The sequence below is a fragment of the Rhipicephalus sanguineus genome, chromosome 5, assembly GCF_013339695.2.
Source record: "Rhipicephalus sanguineus isolate Rsan-2018 chromosome 5, BIME_Rsan_1.4, whole genome shotgun sequence".
Classification (NCBI taxonomy): domain Eukaryota; kingdom Metazoa; phylum Arthropoda; class Arachnida; order Ixodida; family Ixodidae; genus Rhipicephalus; species Rhipicephalus sanguineus.
Window position 1 is genome coordinate 19,168,377 of NC_051180.1, and position 26,862 is coordinate 19,195,238.

A 26,862-nucleotide genomic window follows, 5' to 3' on the forward strand; every position below is an offset into this window, starting at 1 on the left:
GTTTACGTGCGTTTCGTGTGGAGGTTTATATCCGCGAGTGGCTTTCCGCCGCGGTGGAGCAGAGGTTGCGGTGCTCGGCTACTGACCCGAAGGTCGCGGTCGACCTCGGCGGTCACAATTCGACAGAGGCGAATAGCTTGAGGCCAGTGTGCCGTGCGATGTCAATGCTCGTTAAAGAACATCAGATGGTCAAAATTTCCAGAGCCCTCCACTACGGCGTCTCTCATAACCATATCGTGGTAGTGGGACGTAAAACCCCAAATGATATTAATATCCGCGAGTGGAGCTCTCGCGAAGGAAACATTTACGGTGGCAGGCTAGTTTATTCGTTCGCTTGCTCGTTCATTGAGCAGCGAGTATAGTTCGTATGTCAAGTACGTCTACGAGGCACACTTGCACACAATGGTTGGTGCGTCTAATCTCGTAACGAATCAACCAACGCTGTCTAAATGTATCGACTGGAAATGATGTACGCCTTCTGGCGCATTCTTCTTTCAATAAAGCTCCGAGCTGCTGCTTGCACTGACAGTCATTTTCTAAATAAATAATAGTCGCCACTCTTAATACAGCCAACACCCATTGCCCATGTGTTTCTTCCACTCTAAAAACTGTCCGCACCTTTTGTGGAGTCTTCTTGCCCCTGACCAATAACCGTCCTCTGGCTAGTTTGCGCTTCCTTTCTTGAAAACTCGGCGCTCGGCACTTTCCTATCAAGGATGCTTTTTATTAACACGCACGTCATTCGTGACCTGAAAGTACGGCGCACCCGGCGATAATGCAAGGAAAGGCACGCGAGATTGATAGTTATTGTTTCGGGACAGAAATACGCCCCATAGCACGCCCTTTTTGTGAGGTTGCTAAACAGTTAACAGAAAATAGCGAGCGCGGAGATTTGGTGAAAAAGAAAAAAACAAGTGAGCCAGATGCTGGATATTGTTTTGTAGGAAAGAGACGCCTCAAATACGCCCTTTTGTATTGCAGTGTGAAGTGCTACATGATACAGGCACGTATAGCGGCGTTAACTATATTTACCCAACCGATACTTCGGAACGGCTACCTCTAGTGCGTACTCGCAGCCTCAGTGCGTCATTGGTATGCGCGGCGAATTTGCCTCGCGAGGACGACGTGTATAGGTTTCAGAAGGCTTCATGTAGAGCGGGACATTAACGTTCAACATCACACATGTCCTTTACAAACGTGTCCTAACATCTCCTAAACGACATAAAATAAAAAAAGGATACAAAGATCTAGACGGCTAGTGTAAATGCTTAAAGCGCTCCGCCTGGCAAGCGCGCGCTCCCTTTGCGAAGCGTCGTCTGCTACGCAAGAGCAAGGTAGGTGGCGCCATGCTCGAAAAGAGAGTGCGAAGGAGAGGAGAACGAGGAGGAACGCGAGCGGAGGAGGAAAGTGTCGCTACTTTACGAAGTTTCAGGGACTTTAAGCCACCATAGCCCAACCTCTTTGTCAGGTGGTTTCGCGCCACCGATACATGAGGCAACCCTAACCCAGAGTCCTTCAATCATACCAGTTGCGAAACTCCCCATAGACCCCATATATTGAAATCCGAACTCGCCATTGGCCGAAATCTCTGGGGTCTGCTGATTGTCGCGTCATCTGTTGACCAAAAAAGAAAACACACTAACAAACGCTTGTGACGACGCCAGCGTTGCGTGTGGCGTGGAGCAGCTAGAGAGAAGCGCACTCAGGGCGGCATCGCGGGGATTTATTGCTTTTCATTGCCGCTCCCAGGTGTCATGACAATCTACAGGCCCCCCGCAGAATCGGCTATGGGCATGCTCAGGTTTCGGAACGCAGTTTCGCATTTGGTATGATTCAATAACTCTGGCCCTAACCCTAAAGGTGTTGATCCTATATACGCCATTTTGGATAAACGCCATGTTAACCATGACGCTCGCAGACCGCTCTCACCAAACAGCAGCGTCTTTGCCTAGCGTTTCTGTGTCGTGCACCGGTTCGCCAGGCCTCTCCGTCGGCCTGCCGCGGGTGCGACTCTACCAAATGGCTACGAGTACCTAAGGAACCTACGCGCCTCAAGACTCAACCGTTCTACAGAATGGCGACGATGGCTTGATGAACCTGCATGGAGTCTCTCAAGTATTGCGAAGCGTTCTACTATGGTGACAGCCTTACGTTTCTCTCTCACATTTCTGCTGCTTAATTCACGCTCAAACCTCTACGCTCTGGTTTGCGTCGGCCTATAGGCGTTCTTTCTTGTCTGTGGCCATTTGCGGCGACGCCATACAAGCCTTATTCAGTAGGGTACGCATTTGGGTTGGTTGGTTCATGATTACGAATGGAAAAACAGCGCTAAACAGCGTTTCCTCGTCATCGTCGTCATCTGCGCTGTTCCTTTCACTACGTCTTTTTAGCGCTGTTTTTACACCGTAAGCCTTCTTCGTTCGGCCTCCTTCCTTCAGCTTGCAAAGCTCAACTGTGACGTCCCTCATTTGTTCCTCGACATACCGGACCCGCCACCGATTCCTTGGAAGAAATAAAAAAAAAGATTGTCGGGGTTCTTGGGGTGTCGTGGGTTACGGTTTCGGTTTCGTACCCCTTTAATTTGCCCTCAGGGGACGCTGTACAAATGTATGTGATATAATAGTGGCGTGCCTGTTTGAATTTTCGCTCGGGTCTTTCTGCAGGCCGGCCGCTCTGGCGCGCCGTTCCTTTGTTCTGCCGGCGTCGGCGTCGCTGACGGCCGCGCCGATACAACTTGGCGACGAGGTTTCCCAATCCATCTGCAATCCATAAGTAAGCCGGCTACCTTCCTGCTTCTTCTACGTTTTTCGGCTATAATTTCTGCTCAACTTGAACGTTATTTTGCGGCTTCCTGCATTTGGCGACCTGCAATCCCACGAAGCCTAACTGCACGCCTCGCCTCTCTCCTGCTCGTCTCTTCATCCCGGCTGGTTCATCCAGCATGGACGCCGCTATCCCTCTGCCTCCCTTTCTACAGTGCCCCGGTGTTCCACCTGTTCCATGGAAGCAATGGCGACCTGTGTTACAGGTCGCTGCTGCCAGGCACGCCACGCCGGAGCACAAGGCGCTCCCTGTTAAACGCCTTAGGCTTCGAGGGATTGGGCATCTACCTGCGCGCCGCCGAGGAGGAGACGCAGCCGGGAGCTGACCCTGCAACTGAAGACGAGGCGTCGGACGCCTACAAGGTAGCACTGCTTGATCAATGCTTCGACCCACAGCAAGACCCGGCGTGCGTTCGGGCATACTTCATACTCATGCGGCAACGGCCAGATGAGACCGCCGTCCAATTCATATGCGGTCCATATGGATTCATATGGGTATAATAGATACTTTCAGTTGTAGTATAACGATGTTGAGCTGTTTGTGCGCGTACACAACTCTCTATGAACTCATCCTTGCTGAGAGATAGGGAGAGAGAGAAATGAACATTATTAGGAACAGACACAAGCGTTTGCAGGTGGGTGGTCTTCTTAGTCCAGAAAACCGTGGACGCTGATGGTCTCCCTGGTCAGGTAGATTAAGTTACGGGGCAAACTTGAAAGCTAGGCTTCCCAATGTTCTCGAGTCCACTGCCTTATTTATAAGCCGCTGAGATCGCTGCAGGCTACCATACGATAAGCAAGGTGAAGCAGGTTAATCGAAGACTAAATCGGGAACTTCTTTTAGCTCTCCTGGCTCGGCACAACTAAAACACTCGACATTTCTGCGTACTCATTAACTCACGGCAGCTTGGATATAGAGCAGTGGTGATGCTATTCGTTTTCAAAGAAAGAAACTAAATCCGTCAAACAGGAAGAGCGTTTGATCGGTTCATAAAAAGCTTACTGGTTCTCGCCCGTATTTGCGTCGCCGATTACGTAAATTGCAGGCCAGTTAGAAAAAATTAAATTGTGACAGATTGCTCTAATGTTATAGAGCCCCTGCTGAGCGGTAGCCTCCGCTGCAATGCTGGAGCGCAAGACGCGAAAGCGTCGCATAGGAAGCCCGCACCGCAGAGAGCCTACAGTGCGTGGTCATGAGACACGGAGGAGTCTTCACAGCAGAATCGTAGGACACATTTTATTATATAATTACGTAATTGCTGCGTTCAAGTAAAACTTTACCTCACTTGTTAGTTTCCCAGACTACAGCCGGCAATGACCACTGTCACTGTCAAAAGGGGGGGGGGGGCGCTCCGGCCCCCTAACTTTTCTCAGTGGGGTGCTAGCGCCCCCCTTGCCCCCCCCCCCCCCTCCGGTGTATACGCCTGTGCAGAAAGATTAAGAAAGGGAAATTGCTAACCACCCGTTTGTAGTACGAAGCCACAAGGAAACCGATACGGATTTCTCAGAAAGAAAGATTTCTTTTTCGTGGTCCGGGGATTGAACCCAGGACCAACGCCTTTCCGGGGCGGTCGCTCTACCAATTGAGCTAACCAGGAAGCTAGCAATTGGCAGTGCGAGAGCGAATTCATCGACAATTCGAAGCACACATGGCACATGTTGCAAATCAGTTCTACGGAATCCCGCAGGGATCCGCTAGGTGGCGGAAGGGTTAAGAAAGGGAAATTACTAACCACCCGTTTGTAGCACGAAGCCGCAAGGAAACCCGTACGGGTTTCTCAGAAAGAAAGCTTTCTTTGTCGTGGTCCGGGGATCGAACCGGGACCAACGCCTTTCCAGGGCGGTCGCTCTGCCAATTCAACTAACCAGGAAGCTAGCAATTGGCAGCGCGAAAAGTGAAGGCATACTAAAAAATAATCCAATTTGTCAGGCTTCTGGTAATTTAGTGCCAATATTAAGTATGAGCTTGATTTGGTGTCTGTCAAGGTGCGATATTTTTATCGATGTTTAATTAATATATGACCATAACTTTGTTCAGCATTACAAGGAGCAGCAGGTTGCGCTTCTGAGCTCAGTGGCTGGCATGGATGTCGACCTCGCTGGGGATGCCCGCTGCGACTTGGCCGGATATAGTGCCAAGTATGGCACCTATGTGGTCCTCGGTGCGCAGATCCAACGCATCCTGCACTGCGAACAAGTCCTGGTCATCTCGATGGAGCACCACAGGTCATCAGCTGATTGGCTGGCCTCACGCGCAGAGCTGGCTACATATCGCACGCGTCTGGCGCTGCACCTTCGTCTTCGTCGACACATTTTTGTTCCATTCATCACACCCGCTATCACCCTTAGGTGGGAGGGCTTCCTAGTCCATGAACACTCTGGCTTCGACTGCCCTCTTGGCCCTGGCGACGAGTTGTCGCTGGTCTTCCAGGTCCTCGAGGGCGAACTTGGCCTCCCACGTTTCTGCAGAAAGACAGAAAACATGCACAGAGAAAGAGATACTAAGAAAAAAGACAAAAAATGACATAAAAACAGAGCAAAACAGAGAGAGAATCACTCTCTCTTTCAAAGAAGAAAGAGAGAGTGAGAGAGATAGAATGAGGAAGAGAGACAAAGCATACCATAGCCACATATAGTGTAGTATTGTATAGCAGAGAAGTGGGAAAGAAAAGTGAGGGAGAGGAGGAGGAGAGAGGGTGAAGCACAGCATAGCCATGCATAGTAAGTATATACTTGCTATACATAGCTATGCTGCTTCACCCTCTCTCCTTACAAGGGGTGGGAAAGACAAGTGATGGCGAGGAGGAGTGAAAGGAGGAGGGGAACGCCACCAGATCCGCTGTTTCCTCCGTTTTCGCATCATTAGTGCGTTAGCGTGACTTGTGGAATAAAGCAAAGCAACTGTTTCCTGTGTTCAGGCATAATTGAACACTTCACTTAGTGCATCTGACCGCCGACATTTACATGCAAGATGGCCGCTTACACATTTACCTGTTCGCATGGTGCCGCCCTGCTGTACCTTCCTGTCCGGATTACCAACCACTGACTTACGGTTGGGAGTGTCAGTTGCCAAGGAAATAGAGAAAGCTAAATATCGTCTTGCACTGGTCAGACGTCACATGATTTTTTCCTGCGCCCATGCCATTAATGTAACAAAAAAGTGCCAGGTACTGTTGCCGGCACCTCAGACTTTCGTGAAGCATCTCAACACCTACCACCGAAACCTAAATTCGGCACAACATAGCTGTGCGTGATCTCAGAGGCTGTGCTTTGTCTCTTTTTGTTTTGTGCAACAAAACATAGATGGCATCATATTGCACATTTCGTCACTGAAATGCATACTATGCCAAATATGGCATATACCGATTATGCGGCTGTGCACTGTAGCGGGAGCGGGAATTGAGAAAAGCAATAACGAGCATCAATTCTGAAGCCACGAGATATGCCGAAATAATTTTTGCGTGCTTCGGCAGCGAGAGAAAGGTTGCAAATATATATATATATATATATATATATATATATATAGCAATCGCTGTTCGCAAATCTATTTTACGTCTGTTTTTCATACTACTCCAGGGATGGACACATCTTTTTTTTTTTAATGACAAGTCCGCATAACTATGGCGACTACTCCGGCTGTGTCACATTCTCAACTGGGTCTTTTGCGCCCACAGTAAAAAAAAAAAAAAAATGTTAACCCGTATGTGCCATATGGGACGCCATGCAATAGAGGGTTGAAAAATAAGTGTTGGTGAAGCGCTCTGCCGAAGCGGGAAAACCTTCCCATTTTCGACTGCGCAAGCCGACATGACAACGCATAGCCGAAAAGCCCGAAATCCTGATAGGTGCAGCGCCTATAGCGTTGACATTGTCGACGTGTGTTCTGAAGAAAGAGGTGGCGAGGAGGAGATAGCACCTGTGCGAAGTGTCGTGAAGGCGAGAAACGAACCGCCCTCTCATCTTTGAATTCGGGGTGGTTTAGGGCCAAAAACACGAAAATAAAACCTGGTTTATTGACTATTTTATTGATAGGTTTCTGTGCCGCCACATTGGGCTGTTGACCTTGCAGTTCCGTATCTTTGACGATTAAGCGAACAGTATACGGTAGACGCAGACGCATGAAAACCGTTGGGTTTGTGCATTCGACGTGGTATACAGCAATAAGGAAACATTCGTTTAACAGCCTGAGGTGGCGGCGCCCATATGTGACTTACGTAAAATCGTCTATATTGACAGTTATGAAGTGACGAATGTGGCCGCCGCTATCTGCAAACATTCGAATGTCGGCAAACTGGTTGAGCCGCGGTTCTAAGCGAGCAGCTGCAGATGAGTCATGGAAACGTTTGTGTCAGCCGAACGGACGGCGGTTTTCATTGCACTTACTGTTGCGCAGCAGTGATCGATGTATCGTGGATACAAAGCGGTGCAGCCTTTGTTTCTGACTTTAGTGGAAGTGTACTGTGCCAACTAAGCAAGCATTGCACGCCTAGAACGACTTTGCTTTGTATAACTGCAAAAGCTGGGGTGACGCGGATGGCAATTGCGTCCATCGCACCTACTAGTTCTAGCTAACCTTTTCTTTCTTCCGCTCTTGGCGACAACTGTCGTCGGAGAAGAACTGAACGCGACAGCTTGTGCGAGGGCCGGATTTTGACGGATGACGAATGCAGAGACGTCGAAGCCGCGGGGTTTCCTTTCCGCGCCACTGAACGCCGTTCTCGCTTTTGGTAGATGCAATTGCCGTCTTCGCGGCTGCAAGACGAAGGCAGTTGCTGGCTCCTCGCTGCAGCTGCCTTCCACCGTTCAATTCTTCAAGCTAGCTTTCAGTTTTTACTTCACTGTGTGACCAACAGGCATCAACACGGCTACACCGATGGATCAAGACCATCTCCAATGCCGGAAAGCGTTGTGGAATCGCGGTGAGTTTTCAGCGATGATTTTAGAAAGTTTGCTGATTAAAGTTTGACGCAAACAATGCTGGTTGGATGTGCTCAGCCGTTGCAGTTACGTATATAACCTGAACAGCCGTGGAATGTGTTCAGTAACGATGTGAAAGTCCACTTGAATTTCTTTACATTTATATCATAATTACTACACTGCAATTAAAAAGACTACAAATAATGTCTCATATAGCTTCCTTGTCTGTTCGTTTCATTAGGGTGTGTCTTGCAAAGAAAACGAGCTTTTGATCAATTCCCCTTTTTTCCTTCGTGTGAAAGAGCGTATTTTAATGAGGTATGCGTTGCGGTTGCGTCTACCAAAATTGGCGGGTCAGTTCCTGTAAAGCTTACAGGTGCCTAGCATCTGCACGTGTCGCTGCGCTGGGTGACTGGCAGCTGTTGTTCTTTCTTTTTTAACACGAAAGTGTTTTATGCCGGGGTCCACCAAGACTTCACTAACGTGCCGTGTTGGTAAAATGTACACTAACAGATCACAAAGAAAGAGCTATAGAAGAAAAAAGTTCCGTCGCCGGAAATCGAACCCACGACCTCTCGGTCCGCGACGATAGTTGTCCGGTGCTCTATACCCACTACGGTACCGACGCACATGCACGAGGCTTATGTCTCTCATACCTTCTCGCTCGCACGGTGCTCTTGATGGGCGGGGTGGGACGGTGCCGCCGTCTGGAAGCAGTGAAGTGAAGTTCGCCGTCATGACACTAACGAGCGCTGATAGGGAGAGATTCGGCGACGACGCAGTTAGGGCGTCCCGATGCCAGCGAGGAACGCTGGCCGACTCCTTGATGCAGTCGCCCTAGACGCACTTACGTTCTTTACTTTTGGCTTCGTGTTAGCGTGTGACAGGTCGTTGTCGGAGTAGTGCAGCTTCCACATGCACCAACGGTGTTTCTCCGCCGCCTACTGCTTCGAGTGCGATAGCACCGACTGATAAAACTGCTGCAATAGGCGCCGCAGTGAGGCAACGATGTCGACCTGTGAATGTCGCGCTTGGTGGAGCGAGACAGACGCCAGCGGGAAGTTCGGCCTTCGCGCGTTCACGGCTCAAGCTACGAACCTTTTCCCGTGTTGCTGAAGCGCGTTGTGGTAGTGTGTACATGAGCACAGTCATAGGTTAACTTGCTACTCGGTAGCGCACATCTTGCCGTTTCTCTCCTCAAGTGACGACGATTTGAAGGAGTGCATATCAGGTACCAGTGTTTATTATGTGCTTGTTGATGCATCTTTGCGCGGGATTCATGACATGTTACGCCCAGGTGCACGTTAACAACTTCAACTACCACAACGGTTAAATCATGATCCTGGGCGTTAGTAGTCGGGATGGAGATGTGCCACTAGGCGTCAACGTTTGTATACATCCACGTCAAACGGTGCGCTATAGCTGCCAAACACGAATAGACATTGTACAAGCTCTCATATATCAATGCTCAATAAACAATCGACTACTTCTGTGAAGACACGATTCAGTTTCATGTTATACCGATTCCTATGACAGAAAGATCAGCCATGTTTTTTTTTTTTTTTGTAATTCTGAGTAGCTCGCTACTTGTCATGATTTCGCATTTGCGGAAGTGCGGAGGAGCAAAACGAGAAAAAGAGATTGAATAATAATACTGAGTGTTGTGGTTTTATCCTGTTTTAATGCCATTGTGGATGGATGGATGCTATGATCATCCCCTTCGTTACGAAGCAGTAACTTGTACGCCACGAAGCTCGAAAAACTTTATTTTATTCACTTTTATTATTTTTATTAAATCCCTCAAAGGTGATCAGTGTCAGTTTGTTCAAACTTTGAGATGAAACGCCAAAACTGCACCGGACACATACTTATCTGCGCAGATCCAATGTCGGATCAATGAGGTGCGCACCCCCCCCCCAACCCTGAAAAAAATTTCTGCCTACGCCACTGCTGCCGAAGGACTGTAGAGCAACTATGCCCGCAAGGCAGCGCATACCGTATTTGTTTGAATATAGCTCAATACTTAATTGCTTGATTGATTGATGAACTTAAATGCGCCAAGAAGACGACGGCTGCCATCTGACAAACGCCTCAGTTGAGGGCAACATTTTTTACCACGAACCCATACCTTATTTATTTATTTTACCCTCAACCGCAGAACGCGTAAATGAGACCAAATGTGTAAACATCTACGAGCGCTGCTATGGCGACACAATTTTCACGGCTCGCCCAAACGGAAACTCAAAATACGACGCAAAGCACAGTGTACACAAGACAGCGAAATAATTCACCTCACGCGTAATTTATTAAAATGAAATTTATTGATGAGTGAAACATGTCCTGGTCTTAAAATAATAAAAAGAAAACGATATTTGGAGGAAACCAACAGGCCCACATGGGCCGCCGCGGTGGTATAGTTGTTACGGTGCTCATCTGCTGGCCCGAAAGTCGCGGGTTCGATCCAGGCCGCGGCGGCCGCGTTTTCGGTGAAGGCGAAATGCTAGTTATATTTAGGTGTACACGAATACTAGGTGGTCGAAATTTCCGGAGCCTTCCACTACGGCGTGCCTCATAATCATATCGTGGTTGTGGCACGTAAAATGCCAGATATGATTATTAATAAGTCCTCTTGTAATCAAAGATAAACTGCGGACGGCAAATCGCATGTTGCTCGACTGAATCTATCTGTTATTTCCTGGTGGAGCGTGAAACAGCAGAATAACATGAACCGTTACTGTAGCCATGACAAGCGACGTCCTTTTCTGAGCATTTTTGTTCTCGCATTCTTTGCGAAAAAAGACGGTAAGCTGCGAATGTCTATGAGCGCCAAAGAATTACGCCCGCGGTGTCGACGATGTCAAGTGATTGCATGCTGGAAGTAAGCAATGGGTAACGCTCTTCCTAATGTGGAAGGCTAGTGCTTTGTTTTTCTTTTTTTGTTATTGTACTCACATTACGTTCGAAGGCGACTTTTTTTTCTTTTCTGCAGTTTATCAGCGATCACAATACCAGGTTAATTGCCGCTAGCCAGTCACAGGTCTAACATAGACCGTCTCCTTGACTGCGACGCGAAGCCACCAGAAAACCTGTCGCGCAACTTTCCTGCTGCTCGGGCGACTTGTGTGTTTTTACGTAGACTGAAAACAAAGACGGAAAAATAATGAAAAGCGTATATATTGCCCAATAGGAGACGAGACGAAATGCGTCAACGAGAAGAGATAGCGAAAACCATCAAGCGAGCTCCCTTAGCTAAATAGTAAGAGGAAAAAAAAAGAAAAACAACTAGCAGCTCACGAATGACGGCAGGAGCACACGCGAAAGAGTTGTGTTTAACGACTTCCGCAGAAAATTGCGGCACGTGTTGTTGGCTTGTCTCACTGTTTAATGTATACTTGTTGTCACATGCTTGTGACATTCTTGTCTCTCAAACGTTTTCACATCATCGTCACACGTTGGTTTAACAGCCGTCTTCTCGTATTCGTTTCAACAATGTGAAGGTCATCTTTCTTGTCACTTATCTCACGCGCGTTGAAGGAGTACTTAATTTTATGAACTATAAGTCTCGTTACCCCTGAAATTGACGATTTACGAAACGCTCCATTTCTGCGATAACTTTATATAAATTAATATTGCAGCGAAGCTGTACTTTTTGTACACTTCTCGTTGCATATTTCTCGTTGGTTGGAAAATTTCGTGGCGTAAACAGAAAACGCCAGAATAAAGGGCCTAAACCATCAATAGACGCTCGCGCTCGCGTGCTCATCTGCTAGCAGATGCGCGCGCTCCTTGCGTTTTCACCTCAGACGCTGAGCAAGGGCATTCGGAGAGGTGGACAGACGAGCCGACGAACGCGTTCGCTGCATGTAGACTCGTGCACAACTGCAACGCACGCAACTAAATTTCGACATCTGAGTGGTTTAGGGGTCCCTAAACAATTGAAGGCAAACAACATATCTTTCTTTGCAATCAGGCACACAGCACAGAGCTCAGTATTCGTTTCAATAAAGAAAATCACAAAACAAGCATTAAAACCCATGATAAATGATAAGGCGCCTGTGAACAATGGGAACACCCTCCCACGCATTCCCGGTAAAGATTAGGTTGCAGCTGTTTTGCACTTCACACGAGGGCTTCGAGTGACGTCAAACGGCCCTTCCTTCACCCCAAGCATGTTTCCCGCTTTCATATATAGAAGAGAGACCCGTCTAGCAACTCATTCAGTTCATTCTAAGACTGCCATGGGTAGACCACGGAAATTGAAGACACCAGAAGGACAGCGTGAATACAATGTTCGAAGAAAGGAACAAATTCGTCTTGCTGGAAATGGTCGTGGAAACAATCACGGTCTACCACAGCGACTACAAAGCGATTACCACTACAATTACTCTAAAGTAATAATAAATCATACCCCGCCCCCCCCTCCCCAATCAACATGTGTGGTGTTTGTACAGCTTCGCTGGACATTCACGTTCGCAGGGCGGGATGGTGGCAATTTTAGTTAACCAACTCATAATTGGTATGACGACTTCACTCACTTCTGACACATATCAATATACAGCGTGTCGGAAACGCCCAATACGTGCTTTTGCGCCAAATATTACACATTTGCTTAAGTCAGCGATGCGACAGCGTCAATATCACCGTATATGAGAAAAAAGTACGAGAAAGGGTACGTCGGACCTTTGTTTGGCTGAATCGGAGACGGCCTGTGCTCGAACAAATGCGGTACGTGCAGAAAACAAAAGCAGGAGCCGCGCGGTCTCGCCTGGCGAAACACATATAACTGTGACGTCGCTGCATTCGTGGCACGCCGCTGATTGTGCCGGACCATGTGCGTGCGTGTTGGGTTCCCCTAGCGGAAGGGCGGTGTCAGTGCACGCTTCTTTCTGCAGAGCTGGCAGCGACGTGACTGCCTTGTCAAACGTGCTTCTCTTCTCCGTGCATCGATCGACCGTCGCTTCTTTCTCTGCTTGTTCTAAGCGGAGTTTTTCTATCTTTTTTTAGTTCGTTTCTTTCTACATCGATAGTTTGTGTTTTTTCTTTCGTTTCTTCGCCCAGGCAGCGATTTTGCTGGGTCTGTGGGAGTTACCGTGTGCGCTGTCTGCCTCCACAAGGTCACACCGTGGATGTAGGCTGAGCGTTCCGCTAGAACGAGGAATCGCCGAACGTCTCACGAACAACTTACGGACGGAACCCGATTTTACAGAATAACTTCGCGCTGTATAGACTTTTTACAGAAAATTCCATGGATGCCGTCATAATACCCTCTGGGCTCTGGTAAATAGTCGTGACTCCCCAAATTCACTGCCGAGGCAGTGACGTCTGCCCTTCTACTCCCGTGCCACGGTCCAGAAAGGAGGTGTTTCTTTTCTCATGTGAACAGGTGTATATATAACGCTTAAAACGTAGTCTGAGATGTTTACGGAGCGCCAGCCGAGAGCGTTTGGCAATTCTGCTTTCGAAATTACATTCAAGTCGGCGCACACGACTGTGCGCTGGAGAGCTTCCACAAAGCGATATCGCTTAATAGAATGCTTTGCTGGGCGAGTTGGTGCATTGCCTTCAAATAATAGCACAGCGCAGGAAAAGATAGGACAAGAGAAACAAGACGGGACAGGCGCTCACTACCAACTGATTTATTACGAAAGAATTGAGGGAAAATGCACAGTCCGTACGTCACAAGCGCGCCTGTGCACACATCAAAAAGCTGATTCTATCCAAAGGTATCCTACTATTGCGGCAAAGCATCTGAAATTCACTACCCATAGGCGTGCGCAGGGTTCCCCATCGGGGGGGGGGGGGGTTTATCGCAGCCCCCCCTCCCTATTCGCCCCCGCTCTCTATTAATTCAAAGTGTGGGGCAGACCTTGCGGGCCGCGCCCCCTCTTAGGTGACTAGGGGGCGGCCGCCCCCCCCTCCCCCCCCCATGCGCACGCTTATGCACTCTCCCGCACACTGACGTCTGGCTGACAAAATCTGCGCCCTTCATTTTCATGTCAAACGCCTCCAAAAGCTCGCGTGCAACTGCTGCGCCCCAGCACCTTCAATCCAGTAAACAAAGGCACACGGCCGCACACCGCACAGTGCGCACGAAGATGCCCGCCCTGATCATTAGTGAGCGTAAACTCATGCTCACGGGCTCCTTGGTTGACACACTTGCCCGTTTGGCCGATGTATGATTTACCACTGCTCAATGGTAATTCATATACAACCCCTAACGCACGATCCACGTAACGCCTAGTATGCTTGATTCCACAGGTCGCCTTCGTTTCAACCTCACCGGAGATGTGCGCACACAGCTTCGACAGCTTGCGCGGCGCTGGAAAGACGATCGGCACATTGTGCCTATCGCCACTTTCTTGAGGTTATGCGCTACTTCGCTGCTTACATGGACGTCGGCAGGGGTCCAAAAGAGGCACTTGCCCCCAACCCCCCTCCACATCCGCTTCCCAAGTCACACCAACGCTTGCCCCCCCCCCCCCCCCCCCAAGCCACACCAGTGCTCTTCCTATCCCACCCCGATGCACTCCGTACTGTGCAGTGAAAGCTGGAAGTCCCACGCAAGACATTCAAAAAGCAGAACCAAAGAAAAGGATCCTCCGTTGCCTAGGCGACGGCGACTGGGTGGAAGGTCCACGAACGATTATTACTAGAGCAGAGTGAACGAGCGTTCGCATCTTCACTGGAACAGATCTTCTCTGTAACAGGTTGACACAGTACCCACATAGCATTCGCCGCACCGTGCCCACGGAGTTGGCGAGGTGTTGACAAGGTAAACCTTATGTGCCACTCGTAATACTTTCATCGCCATCAATTTACCACCTCGCTCAAAGATAAAAGCTTTTTTTTTATGGGACAGGCCTCTTAATCAAATTGCGCGGATGATACGTCTCCGAAATGAGGCATCAATAACCGCGCGCCTGCCCACGCCAGGGAAGCGTGAAGAAAGGTTGGCGGACCGGCACTAAAGACTTCGTCGTTCCTCAACGTGGTATCCGAGTGGACGGCGGCGACAGGTAGCCGTGTTATTCTTAATTATATCGAACACTCGCCAAGCATACTTCTTTACGTATACGACAGCGAAACGACCGGTCAATGCTTCAGTGAGAGCCCCATTCCTCTTGTCCAGCGCTGCCGTTATTTATCCTTATCAGCCTTGCATGGAAGACATATACGGCATAGCGTGTGTGCATGTATGTGTATGCTATATAGATGAGTCCCCCTGTCCCGCGACGTCGTATTTATTCTACAAACAAACGATTGGCTTGGCGCAACTGCGGTTTCGCCTGCGGGTGTTGCCTTTGCAATAAGATGGCCACTACAGTGTCGCTTCTCGTTTCGCCCAACCCAATACTCCGAACTAGCGGTGTTGTAGGCCTATATCGGCAGAGGAGGCAGTTTTGTTGCACTCTTATAGAGGAGTAGCAGTTCCGCGAAATGAATAACGCACCGCCGATAAGGGCTCGCTGCACTCTTCCATCACATGGCGGCCTTTCAATTCAGGACCTCTCAAAAGGACACTGAAAGCAAATATTAGGTCGACATGGATTTGTTGAAATAGCGTTCCAGAAACCTCGTAGTGTTTTATACATGCCAGGGAAATGCTTAGTTTGAAAGAAAATGACGTTTTAGTTGTCCGCATATCGTTAGCGCAATTCAAACCGCCGGCCTCCGAGAACGGCATTGTGACCTAGCACTCGCCATGCAAACTCCCCGACAGCCGGCGCAGCGGAGCACAGCCCGGCGCAAAACGAAACTTGCGTCGTTCTTAGGGCAACATCAAGTTCTTTTTGCATGAATCGGACTGAAGCGCAAAAAAATTTTATGCCATCATTTTATTCAATCTTACAATGCGATGAAATGTTCTTTGTGTTGGATAGTTTGCGTACGTGTGATTAATTGTACTGAGGCCCAACTACGTCATCAAGCTTGTTAGTTTATCTTACTACAAGTGAAACAAGGAAAAAACTACAAATAACGCCACTATGCTTTTCTTGGTTCCATTGTCGGCCTCATATGGCTTCGAGTGCCATTCAATTTATTGCCACATTTATATTTAGCAACATGTTATATATAGGTATGCCGCGAGTCGAACCTTCCCACTTTTCATAAACGAACTTCTCTCTCCCACTCTCATCTTTCTTTCCGTGGAGCCTATAGCCCCAATCCACCTGTACTGTCTGGATTCTCGAATGACTGTTATAGTTCAGTTCACTCGTTTTTTGCGCTCTCACGAATCGGCTGTCACGGTTATGTACTTGTCATGGCTATGTACCGTCGACTTATCTACGTGAAGGTTAGCGCGCGTGGGCGACTTTCGAAGAGTCCTCCCCTGATCGTACTTTTGTCGATCGATCTAGTTGTCCCTTTGCTCTTATTTTTTCTACAGTTCATATAAACCGCTATAGACCATCTCACGTTCTAACCAACCCCCCCTCCTCATTCCGGCATACGCTCCAGTCTTCGCGACAGAACGTTTCCGGCTTGAAGAAAGAAAAAAAAAAAAGAGAACAGTACCGAACTTGAGTGGCGTTATTTCAATCGATCGAAAGGAGATCCGCTCGCTCGCAAATTTCACTTCTTTTCGGTTCCACGGAACTGCGGGAAAATAAAGAAAAGGAAGCCAAGTTGGACCAGTTTTCCTTCCTCGATGATGTATATCGCGCTTCACGTTGCGTTTCCTCCTTTCCTTCTTTCTTTCCTCCTCGCACACCTCTTCGCGTCCTCTCGTCGCTTCTCGTCGATTCGAGGATGAGCGAGATTTTTTAGCTGAAGACGGTGGATGGATGCTCGTTTTTTCTAATAATGGCGCAAACGTGCCGCGTACCGCCGCTTACACATAAGCTGTCTCTGTGTATCTGAGCTTTTTCTGTCTTAGTTTTATTTTAGCCGCTGTCGACAACTCCCCTTTCACTCTTCTCACTTTTTTTTTCTTTCTTTTCGCACCCGTTCTCTGTTTGAATCGTCGCTTTTGAGAAGCGAGGTAAGCCTCTCTCAATGCAGCGACCACGGCTTGCGGTAGATTGCGAACTGTGCGACTCTCGCGCCTGTTTTCTGCGCATGCGCATTGCCGAGACGCTGGAAGAAGCTGCGAGCCAGGCGCAATGGGAAGAAACAGAACCCCTTTTTGTTCGGTACAACCCGCATGCCTGCTGCTAACAGAACACTAAAGCAAATCGTACGCGTATGTGGTAAAGCCATTTTTCTAACATTACGTCAATTTTGCGCCGACTTTGCGTTGGCTTGATCCCGTTTTCGCCACTTATTTCGCAGAGGCGCTTTGCACGCTTTTGTTGCAGAGGGTCTGCACGCCCACACTTAAAGCAGTGGGTGGCGGCGCAGCTTCAGTTCAACAATACATAAAAAAGTGCGAGTGCGGTTCGTTTGGAGTATAATAATGATAATAATATCTGGAGTTTAACATTTGGAGTATCCCTAACCCGAGAAGAAGGCACACATTAAAAAAAAAAAAAAGGTGGCACAGTCTAAGCAAGTCGGCAACGGCTCGTACTTTTAGCTGCGTGCCCATTCGTTGCTACTGGAAATGCGGCGAGCTGGGCGAAATATTTCCCAAACGTATACAATCGACTGACTCGGCATCGCTCGCAAATGCAATCTGACTGTAAAGAAAGGAAACGTGCGGAATACCGACAGTCCATGGCGAGTTCTCGCTTTCGCGCATTCATACTGCGCGCCATTGTTGTAATTTAAGTGGACGCTGCATGCGAGAGAAATTCTTACTCTCTGGCTAGATTTTAATCAAATGCAGAAGGTTTATAACTACATTATCATTAAATGCATTTTGGCTAAATCGTATTACTGCTGAGTTAACTTTGCCGGCTGGTGCGAGCGTTTATTTTGCTGTGCTTGCTTGGAAAAGTAACTGTCTTTCCTGAATTCAACTGGCTGGGCGACTGAACATTGTGACAAGCGAAACAGAGCGCGATGAGGATGGGGCTCGATATCGCTGATGATGATGATGAAATGAACTTTATGTGGTCCTGCGGCGGAACCCCCGAAGGGGGGTCCGCCGCAGTTGCTGGCCGCGCCCACGCCGGTACTGGAAGACCGTGGCCTTCCGCCCGTTCGCAGGCCTCCTGGACTGCCGACAGCTGGACTGAGAGCTCGCGGCTTTTAAGAGCCCTCTCCCAGTTCTCTTCTGTGCTGAACTTTGCGCTAAGTAACGCCGGGCACTGCCAGAGCATATGAGCGAGTGTGCAATTATCCGCCCCACAGCTAGGACATCCTGGATTTATGCCTTCAGCAAAGTGGCTAAACGTGCTGCGAGACGGGAAGGAACCTGCCTGCAGCATCCGGAGAACCGACGACTGCGGCCTAGAAAGCTTGGAATGCGGGAGGGGGTATCGATCGCCGCCTTGACAGATGATAGTGCGAAGTAACTTCGTTGAAGGTGCCAAGTGGATCCCTGAAGCTCTCCGTGAAGCCCCCTCCGGAACCGCCCGGACCTCCGCGGCACGTGATTTCTCGCGCACGGTTATGGGCAAGTTCGTTGACGTTGGGAAACGTGGGATGAACCCCTGAGCCCATGTGTGCCGGGAACCAGGTAATTGTGTGAAAGCCTCCTACACCCCTCGAACTGAGAAAGCGGCAGCCTTTCTTGAGACCACACCCGAAGCGAAGGCCCGGAGGGCTGCCCTGGAGTCGGTGAATATCTCAGGACGCGAAGGGTCCTTCATAGCTAGAGCTATCACTACCTGCTCTGCTACGGAGCCAGACACCTTCCTAACGGAAGCCGAGTTGAGTACGCGACCGCGATGATCAACAACCACGGCCGCAAAGCTGTCCGAGGGGCCATACTGCGCCGCATCGACGAAAGCCACCTTTCCCGGGGATTTAGCCACGAAGTCAAGCAGAGACTTGGCACGTGCCCTTCGCCGGCCAACATTGTACCGCGGATGGACATTACGCGGGAAGGGTTCCACCTCGTATGTACCCTTCATTGTTTGTGATAAAAATATCTTCTGTTCCGCAGTGCCCGTATGATGACATCCAAACGACTGTAGGAAACGCTGCCCAGCCTTGGTAGAGGAGAGCCGCGCAACCTGAGCTAGTTGCTGTGCCTCAGTCACCTCCGAGATGCTATCCCCAATACTATTTAATATTGGCCTGAGAAAGCTAGCATGTGAGCTGGAAAATGTAAAAGGTCTAGGAGCAGCTCTTTACGCAGACGATGTCACCTTATGGACAAAGGGGGGGTCTTATGCGGACAAAGAAAACGCCCTCCAGGAGGCAGTAGATAAAATTCAAGCTTTCGTGACAGCTGCAGGAATGCAATGCTCGCCGGAAAAGACTGAAATGGTTAGAATTAGGGCAAGATATGCAAAGAAAAAGGACTTAATACCGATAAAAATACTGCTGGATGGGAGACAAATCAGGGAGGCAGAAGTAATACGCGTGCTTGGAATGTGGATACAAGGAAATTCGGGCACGACACACACAGTGCAAAGGCTGCGGGGAACCACGGCGAATGCGGCCCGGATGATCAGGCGGATAGCAAATAGCAAAACGGGACTAGAGGAGAAAGAAACCATTGCACTCGTTCATGCATTTGTTATCAGCCGAGTTACGTACGCGCTGCCGTACCAGACAATGACAAACCAGGAGACAAAGCAAATAAACACAATCATAAGGAAAGCATTCAAAGCAGCATTGGGGATTCCGGAAAATGCCAAAACCGAGAGGGTAGAGAAATTGGGCATATACAATACCTTTGAGGAGTATGCGAATGCGGTGCTTTTATCTCAAAAGGAAAGGCTCAATTCAAGCTATCATGGGAGAAGAATTCTGGAAAAGATGGGATACACATTGCGGCCGCTATATTGTGACGAGGAAACGGTGCTAATAGATGCGGAAAAACGCACACATTTAACTGTGGCACCTATTCCCAGAAATATGCATCCGACGTATCACGCAGGTAGGAGGAAAGCAAGAGCAGACTCCTTACGCAAAGCATTTCAAAATAGCCCAGAAGCCGTCTTTACAGACGTAAGTAAAGCGAGCAGAGGGACACATGTAGTGGCAATTGTAGCACAAAATCACACCACAATGGCGTCGGTAAAAACGTGTTACACACGAGTGGCAGAGGCGGCGGCAATAGCCATAGCCATATCCAACGCAGAAATCAGGGGAGAATCAGTGGTTGTGCTCTCCGATTCACAGGCGGCATGCCGAATGTTTCTCCGAGGAACGCTACCTAAATAGCGTACAAATTTTTAAATAAACCCATAACAGGAGATCATCACGTTATATGGTGTCCTGCTCACGAAGGATTGGAGGGGAACGTCATGGCAGACCGTATAGCTCGAGGCATCACCAACCGAGCGACGGCAGGCCATGACGTTGAACCTCTTTCCAATTCGCGTGATATCCTTCTCCAACAAAGGAAGCAAAGAAGGGAATACGGGCTTCCACATAAAGACTTAGATAGCCAACAAAGCAGGGATTGGAGACGCATACAAACCAATAGCTTTCCCAATTTGTACCATCTAAGTAGAATGTATCCCTCAAGATTTAAAGATACCTGTCCGTGGTGTTCACAAGCACCAACACTCAGCCACATAACATGGGAGTGCACCCAGAGGCCCAAACACATCGACAGCCCACACATCACTAAGCAACCACACATGTTTCACAGGCAGTGGGAGGCATGGCTTGCGCACGAGGACAAGCAGAGCCAAATAGCTTTGCTTGACCAGGTACAGCGAGCCGCTCGTGCCAGCGGAGCCCTGGACTGAGGGCCCGACCAAACTGCCTGCATTTTATTTTATTATTTTTTTTTCTCTGAATAAAGTTTCCTCCTCCTCCTCCTCACCTCCGAGAGGGTGTTGTGCATGCCCAGGCTCACGAGCCTGTCCGTGCCGGTACTCATGGGGAGTCCTAGCACCCTTTTAATACTTTTCCGCATTAAAGTGTCGAGTTTATCCTCCTCGCGTTTAGACCAATTTAGAGATGATGCGACGTAATTAATATGACACATGAGGAACGCGTGGTAGAGCCGAAGGAGATTACTTTCCCTCAGCCCTCCCCTGCGGTTTGAAACCTGTAAAATAAGCCGAATCAATATCGCTGTCGCATTTTACTTTTAAAGGCGAAGCTTAAGCGTTCGTGAGTCTCAATAGTGTCGCGCCTTATTCATCTCAAGCGAATAAGGCCTACACAGCACAAATGCTATTTTCATAGCACGTGAGCGTGGATTTCGCACTTTTGCGGAGCAACACTCTTTCGAATTTTGATAGGTTCGGGGTGTATACGCAAGTTCACCTACATGACACGTGACCCCTTGCACCAACTTGATCTTCTAGAGGAAGCTCGTTAGCGTGATATAATAACTGCAGTATATATAAGAAAACAAAAGAGACACAAAACACTTTCAAGGTTGCGCCAGGTCATGTGTTTCCCGAGAGTCAGTGGATATACCCTTCACTTTGACTGCAGGAGGAAATTAGGTTTCCGTGCGGTGTGTCTCCGGCATCGTGATGCGATTTGGCTGCGGCCGCTCGTAAATCAATGCTGCATACGTGTTTTTAATTCGCGTTTTTTTTATCATATTCGCGTTTTTTCGCTGCACTGTTCCCACCATTGACGCGCAACACTCATCCGCAGCGGGCATGCCTGATCGATCGCCTTTCGCCCCTGTCTGAGCGACGGGGCAAGCTTGCTCCGTGCATTACAACCGAAGCGCAACAACTGCAGCCCTTTGAACGCCACTATAACGCCCGGTGTACTCAGCGCTCTACTATAAGAGCTCGTCCTTGCGCAAGCCAAGTGTTGCGCTGCTTCTGAAGCAGTCACGCGGCGTTGCTATGAAGCGTTCACGCTCACCGCACAATGAGCAGCCGCCAAGAAAAGCATCGATCAATCAAACCCTGGGGCCACACGCTGGAATTTGGCTTTATGTTTATATCCTTATCTGACGTTCAGCGGGGACCTCCAACGCTGGCGTTGCGCATATAAAGACACTTTGGTTAGTATCGAGATACTGCGGGTACACTTTCCTGCCGGGTCTTAGCGTGAAAGCTTTGGTCGCCCTTGGCCGAGTACCGTATCGAAACACGATAATAAATTTTCCTTGGCGGGGACGTGGTCGTTCGGTATTCAAAGGCGAGGGCTGAATACCAGATTCGGTGGCAGGGACACTGAATAGAAAGAGCGGCTGCACGAAGCCTTATGCAACTTGGTCGTCTTGCGGTCCATTCTACTAAGAAGTTGAGGAACTGTCACGTTCCCGGCGGAGCATAGAGGGTTCGCATGAGAAGAGCGTCGAGAAAGCTGAAGTTAAAGCAGAAGATATGCGAAGTTCGTCCACGTACAGCGGTCGAAATTGCCGACAAGGATATTCACTGAAGATGTGCAGCCTGAAGATTTGCTCATTTAAGATCTGTACGATCAATTTAGCGTCAATAACGTTAATTGAAGATCTGCGAAATGGAGCTCTGCGCAGATAAATTAGCGCCAAAGATGTTCATTAAATATATGCAAACTGAAAATTTGCACATTGAGGATATGCACAGTCATGTTGCAAACGGTGTTCACTATAAGGATGTGCACACTGAAGAGATCTCCAAGTTGGAGATCCGTACGATTGAGGTAGCGTCAAAGGCGTCAGTTGAAGATCTGGACACTGAAAATACGCGTATACAGCTTTGCACAGTTAGGTATGCGTCAAAAATGTTCGCTATAAGGATATGGACACGGAAGATTTGCACATTGAAGATCTACGCAGTTATCTTCAAAGACGTTCACATTTAGTCTGACGGTTGCCCAAACCCCTATCCGAAATGGGCTGCCCCAATAACCCAAGTTGGTGGAAATACAGCCGCAGACATACAGATACATATATGGACACCGGAAAGTGTCTGGAGTATCATAATAATGCCAATCGTAATAAGAATTGTGCAGGTCTTACCTGCCACGAGAATCGGCTTAAGCGAAGTTTCACTAGGAGACCTTCTCTTAAGCTGGGCGAACAACATTGTTACCAGTGGTTTTGCCATCGTTTGCAAGTTCGGAGCATACGAGAGTTTCTCACATTTTCACCGGAAGATGCCTGGTCCAACTTAAGGTAAAACATGAGCTCGAACAGAAGCTTCGAACCCATGGCGAAGCTGGCATTACGTCGGCGGCGTGTTGTGTGTTGGAGCTCGTGTCTGCTCCGATTCACGTCCATCAGCTGCCGCGGGTTGAAGTTTACTTCAAACCCGCAGCTCGTTTGCACTATTTCCCTTAACCCTCTCAGCCCAGAATTTTTTTTAACGGGCGGAATTTTTTTTTATCTTGTCGATTTAGCTTTGCTACCACCTCAAGAGCATGAAAACAATGTACTATGAGCAACCCATCAGTATATAAGAAAAATGGCGCCATGTCCTAAATCTAGGACACCAGGGCTTAGTGGTTGTAAAGTGGAATACGGTGAATTTAAATACTTCTATTTACTCATACTCTCTTAACACCTGTAATTGTTGTGAAGCTAGCCTGTAGCAACCACGTATTAGTCAGAGCGTCTGAAAGGTCCAGAAGCAAGTTTTTGGCTCGTGATACGCAGCTCCTCATTGCACTGGAATGGCTGTCGTCTAATTATTGGACGCTTTGTAAGACCCAACATCATAAAATGTTGCCGAATCCTGCTTTGCAGCACCAAAATTATTTCCGCCCATGTCTACAAGGGCTTGGTTGGTTGGTTGGTTCCTTAGGGGAATAGCTCAACCCACTACGGGGGATTGGCCACGAAGCGTGCGGCAGTAGACTTTGTGAAAAAAATAAAATAAAAGGGATATGCGAAAAAGATAATTTAGGGCAAGCTGACAAAACTGCACTTCATCGTCGTCATCTTCTAGCTCCCTTACGCGCCATTCATATAGTGTAGAAAGCATATTCGAATCCATTACGTAGAATCTCACGATAGGAGCCCCCTGACATATTATCTACGAAATTTGGGCTGGCTTCTCGAGCAGAATAACCAGAAATCAGGAGCTGACACAAGAGCTACGGCTCTGGATCAGCATGCAATGCACTCGGAGCTCTGACAACCACTGAGCCCTGGTGTCCTATATTAAAGACTTGAAGATTGTGCATTGACGCGGGTGAGCGTAAATGTTAGGGAAGACCGACTTTGTAAAGAAGCAGTTCAACTCATTAAAACAGGAAAAAATACGATAGCTACTGATATAATAGTTAATCAGTAAAGTGTCATCAAATATTCGGTTGCGGCGATTGTCGTCTTTCTCAGCTTGTGCCATCTTGCTTTCCACTTTGCAGAGTTCCGAAAAAGACAATGATGAAAAAACGACTACCTATGTTTACGCAGGTATATTGAGGATACCTTAGACACTTCTATGAATTTGAGTTATGTCACAATTTGAAGCAATATTTCTTCGTGTCCTTTTTATACGACACCAGGGCCGAAAGGGTTAACACACGTACTATAGTGCAAGACAGTAGTCAAGAGCGAGAAAGATTAAATGTGCTGGTAGAGTCAACGAAATCGTCACGTTGCAAGTCGGAAGTCTGGAAATCGTAAGCCGCAAAACTTGCTTATCAACGCGCAAGTGTGGCAAGGTAAGGACAGTACATTTTAATAGGCGCCTCGACGCACATTTCTGATCTTTCATCTTTATTTGGGAGTTAACACTTCGGCACAAGGCAAAATATCCTTTGCGTTTTATGTCGCGCGTCGCATAACGTTCAATGCTTTTATTATTTCACTGCAACGCATTAGGTTTCATAGAGAAAAATGAGAGGATGCTTCAAGCCCAGAGTGGACAGCTAAGAAAACAAGCTTCTATAATAACTGACAGTACCGCTAGAGCACAGCTTACAAATGACGTTCAATTCAAGCGACAACGCCAGTGGCGTGCTAATATTCTGTAGCAGCTTATATGGGTACAGCAAGCCGTTTTAAAGCACATACCGTAAGAAGGCGGCAAACGCGACCACCAGATATCGACAGGTGCGATCTTCAGATCGTGCGTATAGGTAAGGCGGGGCAAAACGCGACAAAAATGTGCAAATAGTGAATATCTTTTTTTTATTTCACTCGTTACCGTAAAATGTCACGCAGGAACGTTCTTTTGGGTACAAGGTATGTGCTACATAAATATGGCCATGCTGCGACGGTTCAAAATATTATTGCGATAGCAATTATATGGACAGTCTCGGCTGGAAAACGTCCGTCCCCGTCGCCGTCATTCACCGTATATGTATAAGTATGTATATATATAGAAAAGCCACAAAGAAAAATAATGCAGAAATTCTTTCCGACGCGCGGAATCGAACGGGCGACCGTTCTCTTTGCAGCCCGCCGCGTTAGACGTTAGGCCATGACAGCACCGTCTTTCAGCCTGCTAACGGCGAGCTATTTATATACACCATGTAATTCAGCATGCTTTCTTAGTGGCCACATAGATGGCGCGATGTGCGCGCGTGTGGCGCGCTTTAAAGATCGCCGCCCCGCTCCTGCGAACGCCGTTGCTCTTCGCTCTACAAGGCGTGGTCGCTTTCGTGCGCTTATCTCGAGGAAAGAAGGGGCGGCCGGTGGGGTGCTTCGCTTCGCTCGCTGCAGCGGCCGCGTTTGCGAAAGGAGCGCGCTCGTCTTGTGTGTACCTGTTCGTTCGTTTCGTGCGTCCTGCTTTATGTTTGAGCAGTGCGCTTCAAGTGTCGAGCTGTGACGCATTAGTTCGCGCTCATCCTGTGTGCGTTCTTTTCGTGCGTCCTTTGGGCTCGAGCGACGCGCTGGCAATTTCGAGCTGCTTTCCGTTCTTCGCGTTACATTACAATTTATTGCTATCGCATTCATTTCTTCGCCGTTGCGGCGAAACTGTGACTTCTTTTATTTAAAAAAGAAACAAAAAAATGCACCACATGTCTCATTTTGTCCCAACCTGCGGGGCAAAACGAGACGCTGCGTGAGGCAGAAAGGGAAAGCGTGAAAAAATATTCTTTCAGTTCTTGCAGTAGAAGCACTTCAAATTCACTCCGTGGGTAGCCACGCAGTCTTCATGCGCCCAGTCTTTGCACTCCACGCATTGAATCCACACAGAACCCGGCGCTGTGCTGCTCCGAAACTCCTGAAAAGCTATCAGTGCTTTTTTCATGTCGTTTTCCTCCCAGGAAACCCCAGATGATATTCTCTTGTACGTCCGCACCATCCTTAACAAAAAATATCATATAATGAGCGTAAATAAATGGTTCACTCAATAAGACACTCTCTAAGGCAATTCAATGCTTTTTTGTCGCGTTTTGCCCCTCTCTAATTCCCGAATTAAAAAAATTTCCCCATTGGCCCACGGCACCAAATGAACTAAAATTTTGGTGGAATGTAGCTAGTAGTATAAAGTAACAACATAAATACTTACATTGTTGTACTGATGCCGGAGTAGCTTCGTGCACGGATCCGAAAACTTGGCCGAGCAGAATTTCGCCCCTTTTTGGCGGGTCACGAACACACTGACATCAGCCGCGCAATTTTTCCCGCGCGAACGCTGTGAGCAATCAACTTTTACACATAAAACGTCGAAAACTACCGGCACCTATCGCTGAAATAGAGAAATAAAGAAAAGGTACTTTTTGTATTAGCTATAGAGGGCGGCAAAGTCAAAATAGTCGCGTTTTGCTCCGCGTCTCATGGGCTGAGATGGACGGAGTCCCAATGGGCTCCCAATGGACGAAGTCTGGGATCCCATTTTTAGGATACACTAAGAGTGAGCTATGTTTAGCAAGAAGCCACAGTACTTAAGTGCTTCCAGTATAACAGCACATCCTATTACAATTTGATCTGAAGAATAACTAAAGTGAGATTGCCAATAATGTTTGGCGTGTATGTGTTCTGGTTATTGATTCGCGTTGAGAGGAAGGTGATCTATACTAAAGAGATCTCATCCATCATTTTACGACATGTAGAGGATATTGAAATAATTCGGCGATTGTAATTATGACACGTACGATTGGCAAACTATAGGTACTTCCGAGAAAGCGCTCCACAGAAAAGAAGAAAACGATCACGCTCGGAAAGACGAGTGTCCTGAACGTACTGTTAGGACACAGCTGAACACTGCAATTCGGTTGAAGCGATAACTTCAGTGCCGTGTGAATATTGCACTGCACGGAA

The 26,862-nt window shown here is 48.2% G+C and overlaps 1 protein-coding gene across 1 annotated transcript in view; it reads left to right on the plus strand.

Moving 5' to 3' along the window:
* The first annotated feature begins 7,546 nt into the window (after positions 1 to 7,546).
* Positions 7,547 to 26,862, plus strand: part of LOC119393328 (methanethiol oxidase) — a 97,823-nt gene continuing 78,507 nt past the window's right edge. Inside the window, exon 1 of the mRNA XM_037660294.2 lies at positions 7,547 to 7,741. Coding sequence (XP_037516222.1) covers positions 7,696 to 7,741 — 46 coding nt within the window. The 5' untranslated portion in view covers positions 7,547 to 7,695. The remainder of the gene's footprint in view (positions 7,742 to 26,862) is intronic.